Source organism: Budorcas taxicolor, chromosome X, assembly GCF_023091745.1.
Source record: "Budorcas taxicolor isolate Tak-1 chromosome X, Takin1.1, whole genome shotgun sequence".
In the NCBI taxonomy this organism is placed as follows: domain Eukaryota; kingdom Metazoa; phylum Chordata; class Mammalia; order Artiodactyla; family Bovidae; genus Budorcas; species Budorcas taxicolor.
The window spans coordinates 58,247,834-58,266,874 of record NC_068935.1 but is presented as its reverse complement, the minus strand read 5'-3'; the positions used below and the strand labels follow the sequence as shown (position 1 = coordinate 58,266,874).

General features: G+C 39.7%; 1 protein-coding gene across 1 annotated transcript in view; it reads right to left on the bottom strand.

Moving 5' to 3' along the window:
* MTM1 (myotubularin 1) overlaps window positions 1-19,041 on the bottom strand; it is a 66,882-nt gene that overhangs the window by 5,074 nt on the left and 42,767 nt on the right. Inside the window, exons 8-13 of the mRNA XM_052663014.1 lie at window positions 14,948-15,136; window positions 10,602-10,787; window positions 8,926-9,132; window positions 7,686-7,778; window positions 6,963-7,076; window positions 2,937-3,113 (exon numbers count right to left, since the gene is read on the bottom strand). Coding sequence (XP_052518974.1) covers window positions 2,937-3,113; window positions 6,963-7,076; window positions 7,686-7,778; window positions 8,926-9,132; window positions 10,602-10,787; window positions 14,948-15,136 — 966 coding nt within the window. The remainder of the gene's footprint in view (window positions 1-2,936; window positions 3,114-6,962; window positions 7,077-7,685; window positions 7,779-8,925; window positions 9,133-10,601; window positions 10,788-14,947; window positions 15,137-19,041) is intronic.

Sequence of the window (19,041 nt, the reverse complement as noted above, 5' to 3'; positions counted from 1 at the left end):
GCTGAAGGTCTCACTTAGGTTTACGGGACTAAATTCTCCATTGGCTTTTGGCCTGAGAAACTTCCTCATATTAAATAAAAGTACCAAATTTGCTTCTTCACAGTTTGTCAAATATAAGAATTGGTCTTGCCATCAACTCTCAGTTTTGAGGTTGTAGCAAAGGCCAGTGGATTCCGCTTTTAAAAAAGCATGTTAGCCCTGCCTTCTTCTCGGGGAATAGCTCACTATGGGGAGAGGCTGGATATGTTTCTACATTTTTCCACACCAATAGTTTACCATAGTGCTGTGAATGCCCCTGGCATTCAACAACTGCCTGTATACCAACTGGGCCACACAACTGAAGAACAATTTCAGTAGTTAAGTATATTCTTTTAGGTTTACATTATAGAATTTGAAAAGTCCTGTGTGACTGGATTGTAATCTATTTCTGTATGAAATACTGTTCTGCATAAGATCTTTTGGGAAATGTTATGCACTTAGTTCACATTTCTCCTCGAGCTTGATCATCAACTTCTGTTCCTGGGCGCCCCTGCAGTCTGGGAGCTCCTTGTGGACAGAGACCAGCTCTTCTTAATCTCTGGGTCCCCCCAGTGCCTGATGCATGGTATTTGGCAGATGAAAATCCAAGGTGCTGAATGACATAAAGATGTGTATAGGACCCTTGACATTCAGAAAATCTATATAGGAAGGGTGAGTTATTTTCTTGGAGTAAATCTCACAGATCATAATACAGACCAATCACTGTCTCAAAATAAAAACCTCAATCAAAGAAATGTTCACTTCTACCTGGCTCAGTTCCATTTGGCTCAGTTCTGGGAGAGTAAGGGGGAGAGACACATCACAGTAAGTTCTTCCAGTGATGTCGCTGAAAACCTGACTTGTCACACAATTGTCATTACCTTTGTATGTCATAAGTGAATTGCTCTAAATGCACGGAATTTCAAGAGCTTCTCTAAGTACAGATGGATGAGGAGAAGAGACTACAGAATCTGTACAGAAACTATCAACATTTTCTAATCACCAACAGTTATTTTTTTTTTAAGCCATGATAAATACAGAAAAGGTAAAATTTATAGGACAAACAGGGCTCATCTATACAGTATTTTTTAACCAGCAAAGAAATATGTCCTGTGTAACAGTGCTTAGAATCTTGGGAAAATTCCTATTTCCTCTTTATTTGATGTTCCACATGCTCGAACTACAGCTAAATACACTCCCTCTATGTACTTCTCAAATCCTAAACTAAACAAGTGAATGTTCTCAAGCCCTGGAATCTGTCACTTTCCAAAAAATCATACATTTCAACCATCATGAAACTGCAAAAGGCTTTCAGGCAAGCAAGCAGAGACCTTGAAACAAGAGGGCCAGCTTAAACGTGCATCTCCCTGGTGGGAACAGGTTACACACACTGGCGTGTAGCCAGCTGCCTGAGTGGAATAAACAATCCAGAGTCAGACTGAGCACCAGGCCCTTTTATTGCCTGACTATGTGTAGTGGGATTAAAGCTGACACTTATGTAAGACTGGCCTGGGAGAACAGGTATTCAACCATCCTAACCGCAGGAAAGTGTGCAAACCTTTAAAAAGAGTGATCACAAATACTTAATATTTACAGTGCTTAGAACAAATCGCTCAATGGATATACTGCTGAGCCCTCAGAAATAGGCTGGACTTTCCTTCTGATCTTGGATGCAGTAGGAGTGGGAGAAAGCCTGACTGTGCCTTTAATAAAATGTGGAGTCTTTTGCTTCAAAAATCACCATTTCCATGTTTGACTGATAAATGGCCAATTGACTGTACTATCCTTTGACAGATCAATTATCTTTATTTTAGAAGTAAAGACTTTCGGTAAAAAGCATTCTGATATTAGTTGACAAGTAACATACATGTGACTAGATAATAGAAAATGTTTCTTTTCCTTGAAGGATCATCTCAGTCTAGTTTCTGGAAAGAACCTTCTTATGAGGTGTAACACCTTTTAGTCATTAAAAGAAATCCTTGACTATGAAAACTCAGAAATTTTCCAGAGATTATAGATGAACTTATATGCAAAGCAGAAATAGAGACACAGATATAGAGAACAAACTTATGGATACCAAGGTGGGGGACAGGGGTGGAATGGATTGTGAGATTGGGACTGACATGCATATACTACTATGTACAAAATAGATAACTAATGAGAACTGACTGTATAGCACAGGGAACTCTACTCAATGCTCTGTGGTGACCTGAATGGGAAGGAAATCTGAAAAATAGGGGATATATGTATACATATGGGCTTCCTGGTACCTCAGGTGGTAGAGAATCCGCCTGCAATGTAGGAGACGCCAGTTCGATTCCTGAGTCAGGAAGATCCCCTGGAGAAGGGACAGGCTACCCACTCCAGTATTCTTGGTCTTCCCTGGTGGCTCAGACAGTAAAGGAGCTGACTGCAATGTGGGAGACCTGGGTTTGATCCCTGGGTCGGGAAGATCCCCTGGAGGAGGCCATGGCAACCCACTCTAGTGTTCTTGCCTAGAGAATCCCCATGGACAGAGGAGCCTGGTGGACTGCAGTCCATGGGGTTGCAAAGAGTCACACATGACTGAGCTTCTAAGCACAGCACACGTATACACATAGCTGAATCACTTTGCTGTACAGAGAAACTAACGCAACATTGTAAAGCAACTATACTCCAATAAAAAATTAGCTTAGATTTTAGTTTTTAAAAACTGCATTACTCATATTGGCAGGAAAATATTAGTTCAACAGCAATCAAAATAAATGGTTTAGGCATTAAAAACAGTTTTTAACTGAAGTTGGGATTAAAAGCAAGTGCCATTTTTTTACTCTATTTTTCCTTTCATAATATTTTTAAATAACTGCTACATAACATTATCAAAGTCCCAAGCTAGTACTCATTCGACATCACTATATTCACAATGCTACTTCACTTACTTGTTGCTTGATTCTGGGGTTCCATCTAATATAGTAATTCACCCAAAGTTCCAAGTGACGCATACTGGCAACTGGATATAACACTCGATTGATTTCCTTAGTGTAGAAGGGATTTTTGAATTTGTCTTTATTACTGTTGATCAGTGACCATAAAGAAACGGTTCTTTCTGTAACTTTCTAGATGAAAGAGAAAGTGGAAAGCCTAAGTAAAAACACACCCCAGTACACAAACCATTTTTCAGGCTGCGGCGATACAGCTGAGCGTCAACTTGAATCACACACGTACATTATCCCCATAATAGCTCAAAAAGCCTCCTGTGCCTGGAGTGGTGAGCACCACTTCCCGATATTTGCATACATAATGGCTCAAGAGCCTCTGTTTCTGCCGGAAGAGAGAGGGGCAGGATGCTGTAACATTAAATGCAATTCACTGACCTAAGAAAACTATTCCTGGCTGGGAAAACATTCACGAACAGATGGGCACCATGCTCTTTTGAATTCAGCAGCAGGAAAAATTATCACAAGATCTCACTGACTTTTTCCATTTTTGTGTTTGTTCAAACTACAAAATCTTAACCTGGGTCTACTTGACAGTTTGCATCTAGATAGTTAGGTTAATAAAACATCCAGAGGTTTAATGCATCATGCCAATATCCAGATATTTGAAACACCTGGATACCCGACTTCAGTGAAGCTTCACTTTTTCCATCTGGTACCCATCATTTCATACAGATGTTCATATCTTCACTGATTTTCAATTATAGGGTCTTGTTTTTTTTTTGTTTTTTTTTTTTTTACGTTCTGACCATAAATAGAGGAAAATCAAAACTTGGGAAATAAAAAGGCAAGTATTAAAACTATTGAAGGCAGAACTGGAAACTCTTCCTGGTGATGAGAGGTTCAAGAGGGAAGGGACATATGTACACCTATGGCTAATTCATGGTGATATTTGACAGAGAACAACAAAATTCTGTAAAGCAATTATCCTTCAATTAAAAAATATGTAAATTTTTTTTAAAAATCAAGAAGAAAGGACCAATAAGATAAAAGTGGAAGCTGAAAAGAACAGCTTGAAATAAGTGACTAAAGAAATCCCTTGAACATACAGATTTTATGAATGTGAATAGTAATAACAGCAGCATAATTTTTCCTTCTTGGGATCCACCTAAAACTTGTTTTGACCCTTTTGGATGCCACAGTCTACACTACTGCTGCTGCTGCTGCTAAGTCACTTCAGTCGTGTCCGACTCTGTGCGACCCCATAGACGGCAGCCCACCAGGCTCCCCCGTCCCTGGGATTCTCCAGGCAAGAACACTGGAGTGGGTTGCCATTTCCTTCTCCAATGCATGAAAGTGAAAAGTGAAAGTGAAGTCGCTCAGTCGTGTGCAACTCTTAGCAACCCCATGGACTGCAGCCCACCAGGCTCCTGTGTCCATGGGGTTTTCCAGGCAAGAGTAAAGGACTGGGGTGCCATTGCTTTCTCCACCACAATCTACACTGCCTTGTCTTTATTTGCATGCTTGTTTTTATTTTTATACATGCACACAGTTGACTTAAAGTCAAACAGCTAGACAAGGTTTGTTATGGAAAAAGCAGTCTCTCACCTTTCTCCCCCAAACAACTGTGTTTGACTTTTTAAATGTATCTGGTTATTTGGTACTTACCTCCACATCTTGGAGAAAACTATCCTCTTGCTACTTGTTGACTACACATTTACAGGCATTGACTCTTGGCACTGTCACAGGGAGAACGGCTCCCACCCCACGCTGCTGTGCTCACACCCTCTGCCCTGCCTGGGAACCCCCAATATATACTGTAGCTTTGATGAGATCCATGTTTAGGGTTTAGAGTGCTATGACTCAGCAAATCCTGAGGTCCCTCTTCTTGGGCTAGTCACTTTCTCCAGAGAAGATTCTTTCTGTTTTTTAAAAGTTCAGTGTAGTTCATATACCATAAAATTCATCATTTTAGTCTACAGTGGTAGACTTTTAGTACTAAAATGCTTTTAGTACTTTCTTCGTGGTGTGCAACCACCACCTCTGTCAAGTGCTAAGACATTTTCATCATGCCCAAAGGAAGGCCAGTACACACTAAGAAGGAACTCCCCATGCTCCCCTCCCTCAGCCCCCTGTCAACCACTAGTCTGCTTTCTGTTTCTATGGACTTGATTTTCTAGACATTTCAGATAAATGTAATCATATCGTATGTGCCTTTTTATGTCTGACTCCTTTCAGTAAGCATATTTTCAAGGGTCATCCTCTTGTGATGTGGGTGAGAACTCCATTCCTTCTGATGGCTGGATAATATTCCATTGAATGGAGAGACCACATTTAGTTTGTCTGTTCATCAGCTGACGGATGATGGGGTTGTTGAGGCCTTTTAGCTATTATGAGTAGGGCTGCCCTGCACTAAGTTTTTGCCTTACCCCTGTTTTCCTCCCTCTTGGGTACATACCCGGGAGTAGAAATGCTGGCTCTCATGATATTTTACACCCCCACCAGCAACATCCAAGGGTTCCCTTCTCTCTCCTTCCTTGCCAACAGAGAAGGCTTCTACCTGAAAGATAAGGACCTGCTGCCAGGATGTAAGGAGTCAGCAGGGGACATGGGTGGAGGCCCTCGCAGGCCAGCTGTTCCATTCACTCAACCCCTGATGACACCTGGAGACCTACCACTCTTTTTCGAGAAGAAACCTCTGTCCTCAACTCCAGAGATGGGTGGGGGTGATCCAGGAAAGCTGCCTGCTTATTCTAAACACACCTTCAGGGTATCTCATCCCTCCCCCTTTGCCCCAGAAGCCCTGAGTCATCTGGGGTTCCTGCGATGCAAAGTGGACTGGTTCTTGCCTTCCCTACTGCTGGTATGAGATTCTCAAGTGAAGTTATTTCCCACTTATCTACTATCTTTCCAGCTTCCAAGTTTGTTGCTGTGTCTCCTTTCTTATTTCCCCCTGTTCTTGTGGGTTAATACCTTTTAAAAATTTTCCCTTACTGACATTTTTATGGCGTTTTGGGAGGGTGACCTTGCACGCCTTTAATAGCCATGCTTACTCCAATAGCCAAGATATGTAAGCCATCTAAGTGTCTATCAACAGGTGAATGGGCAAATAAGATGTGCCATGTATATACAATGGACTACTACTCAGCCATAAAGAATCAAGTGCTGTCAATTGCAGCAACATGGCTGAACCTGGAGGGGATGATTATGTTTAGTGAAATGAGAAAGAGAAATACTGTATGTTTTCACTTATATGAAGAATCTATAATACAAGTGAAGAAATGTAGTAACACAGAAACAGACTCACCAATATAGAGAACATACTAGTGATTACTAGTGGGGAGAGGGAAGGTGGGAGGGGCAGTAGAGGGGTAGGGGAGTAACAGGTACAAACTAAATAAGCTACAAGGATATATAGCATTGGGAAATATAGCCATTATTTCATAATAACTTTAATGAGCTGAAGCTGAAATACCAATACTTTGGCCACCTGATGCAAAGAATTGACTCATTTGAAAAGACCCTGATGCTGGGAAAGACTGAAGGCGGGAGGGAAGGGGACAACTGAGGATGAGATGGTTGGATGGCATCACCAACTCAATGGACATGAGTTTGAGTAAGCTCTGGGAGTTGGTGATGGACAGGGAAGCCTGGTGGACCCCATGCTGCAGTCCATGGGGTCGCAAAGAGTCAGATATGACTGAGCGACTAAACTGAACTGAACTTTAAATGGAGTATAATCTATAAAACTATTGAATCACTGTGTTACATACTGAAACTTACATAGTATTGTAAATCATCTATACCTCAACAAAAAAATTCTTACTCTCTGAGGGAAAAGTCAACATCTTACTCATGAAGGCCATACCACAAACTCAATAACCTCTGGTTGAAGTGAAAAAGCGTGGGGTACAAAATGAGACACTCTGCATTCACCACAAGCCAAGCTATCAAATTATTTGTATTTCATGGCAGACTAGACACATTTTGGTGACCCTTTAACTAAAAAGATGAGCATTTTTCACTCACCTGTTTCTCACGAGCAGATTCACAGTTGTATAAGAACGTACCAAAGCGGCAGCTATACAGATGATCCAAAATTGTAATCAAAAACCGTTCATTGAATTCGAAAGCTGTAGGGAACTAGACAGAAACAAATGGGTAAGGAACACATGAAAACCTGAGGCTGATCTCATAGAGCTCAGAAGAGGTGCATAATTGTTCTGGGGGGACAGCTGAGGCTGAGGTCTGCAGCGCCCTACGGCTCATCTGTTGGTGCTCTGCCCAGGGCTGGAGAGCATAAATGAGCATCAAGTAAAGGAATAATGAGTCAAAAAGGGAAAACAAGCCCATTTTCTGGGTTCTCCTGAGCGTACAGGATATTTGAGGTGATTTAGTTATTTATAGCAGTCTAAGGGAGCAGACATGCCCATACACAAACACCAGCATAGGATAAATTGGAAAAGATGGCTGGTGGTTTCAATTGCACTGCTCTTCCATTAGCAGAGAGAGTGTAGTTAAATATTAAATTTTAAAAACTTTATTATGAAAAATTCCAGTCAATATAAATAGTAGTGAGGATTTAAAAAGTGAATCCCATGTACCAATCACCTGGTGTCCAGAATTATTTGCACATGGCCAAACTTGTTGTATCTCTAACTCTACCCTGTGTTACTCTGACACAAATCCCAGATATTGTATAAGATATTTAAAGATGAAGTTAAATGTATTTTCATCCAATATATCTCTTACCTGCTTTGACATCTGCCATACACAATCAATAAATTGGAGAAAAATAGGAGATCGGTCAGCGTCGGCGTGGTTTTTATCACCATGACCTATTCTCTGAAAGGAATTGATGATTTGTTTTAAAACTGAGAAAGGTATAACCCACAAAATGTGACAGTCACAACTCAGTAATCTGCCTTCCAAATACCAAGTTTCTCAGAGAGTGAATAGTATTTTTCCCCATGGCAATAAAGAAAATAATGTAAGGTTTCAAAACAATGGAAATTAGGGAGATAAATTTTTATAAAATATCAATACAAACTGAGAAAGCATCATGATCCTACGTGAACATTACAACTATTTTATCTGATCAGAATTTTGTGCAACTGCAAGTAGACTGGAGCAGATCACCTTGCAAACTGTTACCAGTTGCTAAGGGACCAATCTGAAAGTTTCAAATCTTGAAACCATATCCAAAAGGGTGTGATTATTATAATTAAAACATTCTTTTTAAAAAAGTTCTTTCTCGAAAACAAGTCAAAAACTTCACCATTAACAATGATTCTTTCTACTTAACAATGCTGTTCACAGTACTTATGAAATTTAGATGCAGGCTACAAGGCTACACAGCAGTGTTTCTAAAATGGTTTATGGGTTCACTTCAGGAGAACCATCCGTGGAACTTGTTCAAAATGCTTATTCAAAAGGTGTCTGGAAACCAGACCTGCAAACAGACATTTTAATAGGTTCTCTTGGTCTTCAAAATATCTATCAGAAAATAGCAAAAGCCTCAACAAAAAGTCTAGCATATCTACAAATATTTGGCTCTAGTAGTTATAACATTAGTTGAGAAAGGAGTATCTTCCTTCTTTTGTACAATTTCAACTGAAACACTTTCCATATCACTTTCAAGTGAAACTGTAAATGGCACAGATGGATGAACATGTCTCCTGAAAAGACTGGCTAAACCCAAAGCGCCACACATTTTCAAACCTGCAGAGTGTTTTTTTTATACTACTACTCAGATTTTCTTTTTAAAAGGAAATCAGTGGTTTCACAAACTAGTTTTTTTTAAATCCCAGGTGGTAATGACCATATTATTTATTTATTTATTTATTTATTTTATTTTTTTAGTTTTCTTTTCTTTTTTTTTTTATTGTTACCTTGCTTATTTTTTAATAGTTTTTTATTTTTTTAATTTTAAAATCTTTAATTCTTACATGTGTTCCCACAGATAATTTAAAAATTAGTTTTGTTTACTTACAGATGCGAATTTATGTCCAAAACTGATCCATTCTTTTTGGACCAATATTTCAAAGCCCTCGATGCTCCGGTAGAAACTGTCCAACATCAGCATGGCCAGGGACGTCAGCTGGGCTGTCCTGTCCCAACCATCACTGCAGTGCACCACCACCGAGCTCTTCCCCGAGGAAACCCTGTCTGCGACCTGGATGGCTCCCGTCAAAACAAGCTGGCAAAGAAAAACATGTGAGTAAATGGCCAGCTGGAAGGGACTGCTTAAATTTGAACTTAAAGCCTTTAACCCTAGTAAAAAGTCCTGCTTTAAAATAACTCTTAACGTCTAGAACGGAAAAGGTTCTGAAAATGGAAGGCCAGGAACTACAAGGTTTGTTGCTTTTCCTCTGCAGAAACTAACTTCAAAGACAAAGTGAAAGTGAAAAGTGTTAGTCACTCAGTCGTGTCCAACTCTTTGTGACCCCATGGCCTATAGCCCGCCAGACTGCCCTGTCCGTGAATTCTCCAGGCAAGACTACTGGAATGGGTTGCCATTCCCTTCTCCAAGGGATCTTCCTGACCCTGGGATCAAACCCACGTCTCCCACACTACAGGCATATTCTTCACCATCAGGGGAACTGAGGTAAGTAGGTATTGAAAAACAAGACAAACAGACACAAAGCCAAACTACGTCAAACCTTCTTTCACATATATGATTATACAAGTTCACTAGGGCTATTGTAATAGTGTTACACAGACTGGGGGCTTAAATGGCAGAAATGTATCATCTCTTAGGTCTGGAAGTTAGAAGTCCAAGATCAAGGTGTGGGCAGGGTCATGCTCCCTCTGAAGGCTCTAGGGAAGGACCTGTTCCACGCTTGTCTCGAAGTTTCTGGTAGTTCCTGCCTTCTGGCAGCATAATTCCAATCTTCAGATGGTATCTTTCTGAGCATGTCTCTGTGTCGAATCTCCCCTTTTCATAAGGACACCAGCCTTATCGAATTAAGGGTCCACACTACCCCAGTACGAACCTGTCATAACCAATCACATCTACAATGACCCTCTTTCCAAATAAGGTCACACCCTAAGGTACTGGGGGTCAGGGTATCAACATATAAACTTAGGGAGAACACAAACACATATATAAGCTCCCCAACCAGGGATCAAACCTGCACCCTCTGCAGTGGAAGCACAGACCCCCTAACCACTGGACCACAAGTGAAGTCCCTTGTTTGTTTACAGAAATAAATTGAAGTTTCTAAAGTTGTTAGTTTCCTCACATAGTTTCAAGTTCTTTTAAAAGAATGGAGGTTTTTGATGCCTCTATCAAGACGAAGGATTGACTATAATAAAAACACGAAACTCATTCTTTAAATTAAGTCCACTGAGATTAGTTTTAATAAAAACAATTGCTCCAGGTTCTTGAAGGTCGTATGCAGTAATGGTTACATAAACCTGGGGGAAAGGCTCAACTACTCGCTATTGATGAGTTGGAAAGTGACATCTCCACAAACTCTCAAGAATATCTTTACTTTAGGTAAGCAAATTGTAAAGAAACACAAACTGTCGGCCCTATACAACAAATATTTTTTTCTCACTGTTCAATTTTTTTTTCAATTTAAGGAATTAAAACAATTTCCTGTTTCACTGAACAATTATTTTCTTTTTATATATATACATCTTTTTTTCAAAATTTATACTTGCCTTGATATGTTCCAGCCAATGAGTAGATTCCAAACTGGACAACCAATGAGATTCTTCCACATTAGGATAAACAATGTCTTTGACTTTTTTCAAAGATTCCCGCATAACATGAATGTTATGAATGTCTAAGAAGAAAAGTTCGGCGTTATGATACACATCATCACTTTCATATCCTCCTCCTGTTGCCTAAGAAACAAGATACACAAAACAGTAAGTTGGGTTTTCTATTTCTTCCATTACTTAGACAAATATTTCAAAGGTTATTAGTCCTCCAAATCTTAACCTAAAACTTTGTAACTTTGATTTAATAATTGATGTGACTCGACTTCCTATCTGACACTAGGCCTCAACAATATTAGTCACACTCTGAGCTGGAAAAAAATGATGGGGAGCTGGCAATTTCCTGGGAATCTGTATTTGCAAGAAAAAATCATTTTCAAAATGTTCCCTAATTACTAGCTCTTCTTCTGGATCTGGAAAGGCAAGAGCTGGTTCTGAATGGTTCTCATCTTCTATCTGATTTTAACAGTACTCCAAGGGCAGGCTCACATGGGACACGATGAGCTAGAGAAAAAAGACAGGTTTTAGAGACAGACCCAGGTTGATAACTCAGCTTCAGCCCCTCTTTGCTGTGCAACCTGTGGCAAAGCACTTAACCTCTCTGAGCCTCAATGTTGTCTCTTGAAGAACAGGAGATACTACTACTGAGGTCTCCTAAGATTAAAAGGAGCTGGGCTCTATAACAGCTAACACCACCCACCATTTAATGAGCCTTTCTGACATCCCAGATATGGTGATTCTTGCTTTACATCATTGTACCTAATTGTTACAACAATGCTACAAGACAGGTATTACTATCTCAATTTTGCAAATGAAAACAGATGCTATTTAACTACCCCCAAAGTCAGAGGTAAGCAGTAGAATTTAAGTCATCTGATTTCAAAGCCTGAACCTTTTCTAGTGTCCTGTGACTGTCCAGGTGCTATGCAAAAACATCAGGGACAGTGCTGCACGTGGTTGGTCCTCGAAGGACAAAAGGTTTCAAGAGGAGATGAGATGGCCGCCACCTGCCGTGGGGCCTGCCAGCATCAACCTGCCAGGGTGGGCGTCACTTCCCCTTCACAGGGTCGTGAAGATGCCTGTTTTCCACAAAGACAAAAAGAAATGCTACAATTTTGTTTAGGAACTGGGCTGATTTCTGCTTAATGTTTGAAAATGCCATGGAACACATGGCCCCTGGCCTTTAAAGAAAAGGTTAAATCATTCAGGAACCTGCAAAGAACGCAAGAAAAAATGGAAGGATGCCAATTAACATCATAAAAACATATGAATATGTAAACTCACAAGGTAAGTAAACAGTCAAAGCCGAGGACAGACAAACCACATGCCTGCCACTGCCACAGAAAACCTCTTCTCTTTTTATTTACAACAATTTATAGCTCGGGATAGAAGGGCCAATACATCCTACAGTTCTTTCCCAGGGTTAGTCACAGAGAAGGTTTCCTGCAGTAGAAGTAAGGCTACCTACCACTTGAACTTCAAATCTGGAGACCTATGTACAAGCCAGAGGCCTTGATCTCCACAGACTCCAGGTGAGAAATTGTTATTTATTTAAACAGTAATGTGTTTTTAAAGCTTGCTACAAATAGCATCAGTAGTAGACAACAAATATTCACTTTGTTGTTTTTAAATAGCTATCAGCTAACGAATATACACGCACATGGGTCACATTTCAGGGAATAACACCTTGCAGCTGCAATCAGAGGTCACAACAGGAGTATGCCTGTTCCACTGTGAACTAGCTCTGCAAGCCTCTCACACAACGACACACATCACCTTCCCATGGACACGTGACATGTGGTTTGTAAACACTTACTGATTTTTCAAAGACATTCCGAATGCTGGAGTTCCTTTTTTAAATAACTGAAGATGATACACAGAAAAAGTAATAATTCATTGCCAAAGTTTCTGCCAAAACAGACATTAATACAGCCCCACTTTAATTCATCACAGGGTGCTGGATCTTGTCTGCCTCTGGGTTTTGTTTGTTTGTTTAATTTAAAATGCTTGTTACATTTGGGGTTGTAAATTTCTAAATATCCATAAGGGCAAAACAATTAGGTTCAAAGAGAAGTCAGAAGGGTAAAAATCTATTAGTCAAGCACAGATTGAGTTACCAAAAGTTCAAAATCTCCAATTTGGATTAGTTTTGAAGTTTTCTTTTCAGTTCTTCTCAACAGAAAAGAACAACCCAAGTTACCTAGTACAACATACAGACTGTTGCCATGGATACAGATGGCTAGAAAGACACAGCTGAGAGAGGAGGGGACCCTGAATGTGGTTTTTAAAGACTGATGCACAGATTTTTCAAGCCTAGGTTTTTTTTTCCCATAATATTTCCCTTCCTTTCATTCCTAAACAGACTAGACACACAGGCAAATTTCCTGAGTCTTAAAAAGGCATTCAATAATTCTACTGCTACAAAAATGAGCTTTAGAGTTAATATGATAAAGGTATTCATTTTATGCATTTTATATACCTTAAAATATCTGTTCTAAATACCTCATTTTAATGTTATATCATATCTGTTTCAGGCTAAATGTATACATGGAAATACTTCATTTTATGCATGTATTCAACTCTGAATTATACATGAAGGATAGCAGAAATATAAAGGTAAGGATAATACAAAAAGATATTCATATGTGGGCTGAATTTACTAAACATTTTCTTCTAATTCCTAATCTATTGCTTGATTTCACTGCATGATTGCTTTATGGAAAATTTCAAAATCATTTTCATTACCTAAACCCAAATCAACAGCAGTAACAAATAGCTGGTCCAAAAATACACAAGGGGCAAGGGGCTCCCCAGGAGTAAAGGTGTCAGGTGCATGATCTGTGAGCAAATAATTGTGAATGGAGCTCCATACACACGCCCATGTAGAGAGACATTACAGGGTTTGTTTAGGAAACTACCACATCTAGGTGAGTTGCTTCAGGACTTGTTTTGCTTTCAGGCTCTTGCCTTGTGCTTTCAATAATGCAAGATGCCAGGTAAATGACTTCGGGATAAGCAAAATATCCAAGATGATGAAATGTAAGCCTACATCTGACCAGCAGCAATAAATCTGAAAGTTGGGATGGGGCAGGCCCACTGTGAACATGTATAAGTGACAACTGGCAATGAAAAAAGGAAAAAAAAAAAGTTGAAACTGAATGTTAAAGGTATTTCTGAGTCTGGGACCATGTCGTGCAGGGGCAAACAGCCTTCACAGCAGCTGCTGAGGGGCCCTTGCAGGCAACACTGCCTTATCACTTTACTGTAGGTGCACTCAGCATACTCTGCGTAAGAAGGCCAAGGAAACCCCAGAGAAAGAGTTATCGGAAAACACTGCCACCAGGGCTTCCCAGGTGGCACTAGTGGTAAAGAACCTGCCTGCCAATGCAGGAGACGTAAAAGACCCAGGGTTCCATCCCTGGGTTGGGAAGATCCCCTGGAGCAGGGCACAGCGACCCACTTCAGTAATCTCACCTGCCGAATCCCATGGACAGAGGAGCCTGGCAGGCTAGAGTCCATACAGTCACAAAGAGTCGGACACGACTGAAGTGACTTGGCATGCACGCACAAATAACTGTAAAATTCATATACATGGAGCTCCTCACTTCTTGGATTATCTCATATAATTGAGAACACACATTTCTGAGTATAGAGACAAGACTGCTTAGATAAAGCTACAAATTTAGGATTTTAACAATTACAGCTTCTCACAATCCCCACAGATGCCTCCCTAGTGTATACACTGAGAATGACATAGTGTTGACATTGAGGATGACCGTCAAAAGCCTAAAGGGCTCCAAAGAGATTCTAACACATGCCTGAGATCTCGGCCAAAACTCAAGTTCATTACAGCTCTAGACTTGCCTAGTTTATCAAAAGTTGATTTTCATTTGATTTTTTTTTTTGGATTTTTCTTTATGTGTACCATTTTTAAGGTCTTTTTTGAATTTGTTATAGTATTGTTTCTATTTTATGTTTTGGTTTTTGGCCATGAGGCATATGAGATCCCAGGTCCCTGACTGGGGATCAAACCCACACCCTCTGCATTGGAAGGCGAAGTCTCAACCACTGGACTACCAGGGCAGCCCCCTTCATTTGATTTTAAGGAAATCAACTTTTCAGATATGTTATGATTAAAACTACTTTCTACCTTAGTGAACTCATTTCCTGATCTAAGCAAAGTTTAATGAATTTAAATCCACATGTTGACAGCTCATGACAACAACATTCATGTAAAACACTGCACTCTGTATATAAGGTAGAACCATGTCATGAAATACACTCACCTTGTTTGCCACTGCATTGACATTGGGTCTTGCATCATAGATCGTGAGTTTGTTAACTTGTCTGTTTGTCTCCCTGATGACGTCGAGATATCTCTCATCCTCTTTATTTCGTTTACCACTCATACCAACAAGAGGCTGACTGCAACGCACAATGACGGTCTTGTTTTCGGGATGGATCCACGATAGCACCTACGGTTGGTTCAGAAATTTTAAACCATCAAGAAAACAACTAAATCTCAATTAAAACCATAAAAAAAGAGAGCCCTAACAATCATGATGAAGTGAAACTGATTTTGCCAAAACAGGATGTTTGTTCACCTCTGATTTCCCTGTGTGCCCAGAAACACATGTTTAACCGTTAGGACGATTCAGAGCCAATGAGAACAACTAATTGCTTGACTAGTCTTTTCTCAATTTGCACCACATCTAAAAATGTTAAATGCTAACCTAAAAATAGTTACATCACTTGAAATAGAAAGCTTCAGACATTTTATTTTAGTCTTGCAGCTTGCACCGGATTTGTCATCACCCAGAAACAATTTCAGTAAAAGGTGAGAGGTAAAGGAAACCAGCCCTGGTCCTGTCTCTATAATCTCATGTCTGCAAGTCATTTTCCCAATAGTCTCGATTCTAGAATCTAACACGGAAAACCCAAAGGAAGCAAACAGAACCTCAGGACAGCCATAGAGCTGCCAGGGTCTCCATAACGAAGCTTGGACATCTGCCTCCTGGGAGAGCTCTTCAAGCTTTTTCTCAGAATCAACCTTCTCTAATTTTACACACAAGCCCAGCACACTTTGCTACCTGGTATCTCAGCTCATAGCACCTAAGAAACAAGATCTGTAAAAGGAAGCTAACAATGTAACATAGCCAAAGGTACAGAACTGTCCACTTTCAATGACTGAATAGTTTGGCAGGTGAACTCTATCTCAATAAAGCTGTTAAAAGAAAAAAAAAAATACAGGAGCTGGGAGGTAAGCATGGTGGGTGACAGCATGAGCTCTGGGACAGGCATACCTCTTGTGGTGGCTCTGACCTGGGTACTGAGCTCACGGCCTCTTGTCACTTCCTTTCCCTCTTTCATAAAATATGGAGCCACGTGATGGTGTGGCACTGTTGGGAGGCCAAATGGAGAACGCATGGACCCAGCACAGGGTATAAAAACCCATGAAAATCAGGCACAAAAACCACAGAAATGTTCGAGCTCACTTAATACAAAGCCAAGTACACTGTCATCTTTGAAGTCACCTCCCCACTCTGGCAAATTACAGGCATTGATGTCCATAAAAATTGCAGTGTATAATAATATAACAGGTTAGTGAGAAGAGATTATATGGTAATATGAATGAATACTCATTCAACTGAGTCTCTGCACCTGCCAGGGCCCAGTCAAAATACCACTGTGGCCTTGACTGAGAGTCCAAAGGCTCAGGACTGCAAGCCTGGGTACAAGCTCCATTTTTTAATCTACAGTGTGGAAGTGAGACGTGCCCACCCACCTCCCATGGCTTGGCCTCCAAGAGAGAAAAGATGTGAGATCACTTTTACGTATCTATATACTTTTAATTTTTTCAGGTTTACTGAGATACACTTGACCTACAACAATAGGTAAATTTAAGGTATACAATATGTTGATTTGATACAAGATCACTTTTTTTTTTTCTGGCCACACGAGGTGGCTTGTGAGATCCTAGTTCTTTAACCAGGGATCAAACTTGGGCCCTCAGCAGTGGAAATGCAGAGTCCTAACCACTGGACAACCAGGCAATTCCCCAAATGAGATCACTTTTAAAAGAGCAAATTGCTGCATATACAAGACATTTATTATTTGACAAAGACCCTCATTCCCCAGTGCTCTCTGCTCTTCTTCCCCACTTCTCTCTGCTTGGGAGATTTACGACTGGAATCAACAGGCCACGTTAAGAAATGCTATTCTTATGAGTTGTTTTACCTCTTACTTGCTTTTTCTTCTTCTTTTCTACCTTTATAAAAAGGATGCTTGCTATATAGCTGGACCAGGTACAAATAATATAAACTTCACAACATCAACTACCATGAGTGCTTTAAAAGTATATGCTATTATATTAGGTTATTCTTATTGAAGTTAATATGTAGAAGCCATAAATAATTAATAATGTACACAAAGATTTAGCCACCAAAACACGGTTTATAATAGCAAAAGGTTAGAAAGAAGCTAAATGTCTCATAATAGAAAACTGATTGACTCCATATACTGGCACATGAGCAGAGTCAACAGTGTGGAAGGTTCTTTCCAAGATAAATGCTAGGTAGAAAAAGCAGATTGAGACACAAACCACAGAGTAATTTCTCTTTTTTTTTTTCAAATAAAAATATGTATGCATAGAACAAAGTCTGGAATGACATATATCAAAATGTTAAGTGTGGTCCTCACTAGGTGGCAGTCTCCGTGATCTTTAACAGTATTTTTTTAAATGTCTAAAATAAATAAATATATGTTACTTATATGTTACAGAATTCAATAACATTAAAACCAACCTGTTGGAGAACAAAGGAAAATGTACCCATTTAATGGGAACATTAATGTATATGGGTTATTTTATTATTCAGTGATATTTTATAACACTATACATCTTATTTATGGATAACATAATAAGACTGCTTTCTCATCAATTTTTTTGTATGTTTATGAGCTTTTTAAAGAACTGAATATCAAATATTAATGATTTACTATTAAAAAGGAAATACATTTCCTGGGTTACATTCAAGAGTCTGGTGATTAGGAGTTGTATCTGAAAGAGTACATCATCCATTATTAGATATTATTAAGCACTGTAATCTATAGAGAGGGGATGGAGAGTTTAGCCTTAAGTTTTTTTAGGAAAAATAAATGCAAATCGGTGCCCATCACAAGGTAAGGAGGATCAATAAAATGGCTAAGTAAAAAGCTAAGCATTCTATTTGCTCTACAGTGGGTTTCCATTCACTCAGAACTGTGGGAACTGCTGGATAAACATGGCAGCCTGAGCACAGTGGACTTGGCTCAGTTGTTTCATTTCCTCTTCTGCCCTTAATCGCATGAAATTCACACACATGTACATGTGTACTCACATGTACTTTTGACACAGTAGATGTTCAATAAATACTCATTGAATGAAGGAGTGAACAAAATGAACCCACACTATCCTAACCCTTTCTCCTGTGGGCAAGGCATGTCTTAGCTACACAGCTGGCCAGAAGAGGGGTGGAGTCTGTGGCTATGGCACAGAAAAGTATGTTTCAGCAGAGCAGAAGAGGAGCGCACTGGTAACTCTGCTTCATTAGCACAGCATTCTAGCAAAATGAGCTAAAGACCATAATTCCAAGTATAATATATGCCTCATGAAGATATGAACAGACACTTGCCCTTAGCGAACCAAGTGCATTTTAAGTTACAATTCATATTATGCTGCTGCTGCTGCTGCTGCTAAGTCGGTTAGGTCATGTCCGACTCTGTGCAACCCTATAGACGACAGCCCAACAGGCTCCCTCATCCCTGGGATTCTCCAGGCAAGAACATTGCAGTGGGTTGCCATTTCCTTCTCCAATGCATGAAAGTAAAAAGTGAAAGTGAAGTCACTCAGTCGTGTCTGACTCTTAGCGACCCCATGGACTGCAGCCTACCAGGCTCCTCCATCCATGGGATTTTCCAGGCAAGAGTACTGGAGTGGGTTGCCATTGCCTTTTCTGCATATTATGTTGATACTACACAAAAGTTTCACACAAATATTCTTTTAAGGACAAAAATGTCTAGACTTGGAAGTCAAAGGTGACATAACATTAAAGTTTAATTTCCTCAACTTCTTTTTTTCAAAATCAAAAACAATATATTTATTATGAGATGCCCTGAAAACTAACAGAGGGGAAATATTCTCTAAATTTTTAGTCAATATGATTTATAGACACTTTAGTCAATAAGATTTATAGTGCAACTCATCCATAAATATTTAAGAACCGAAATACTACTTTATGAACTAGGTCCAGTGATACTGTAACATACTGTTTGGGTTAATCTGCACTTGTCTCAATATTGCTAATGGTTTGAATGCAGCTTACAAATGTGATTCAGATAGATG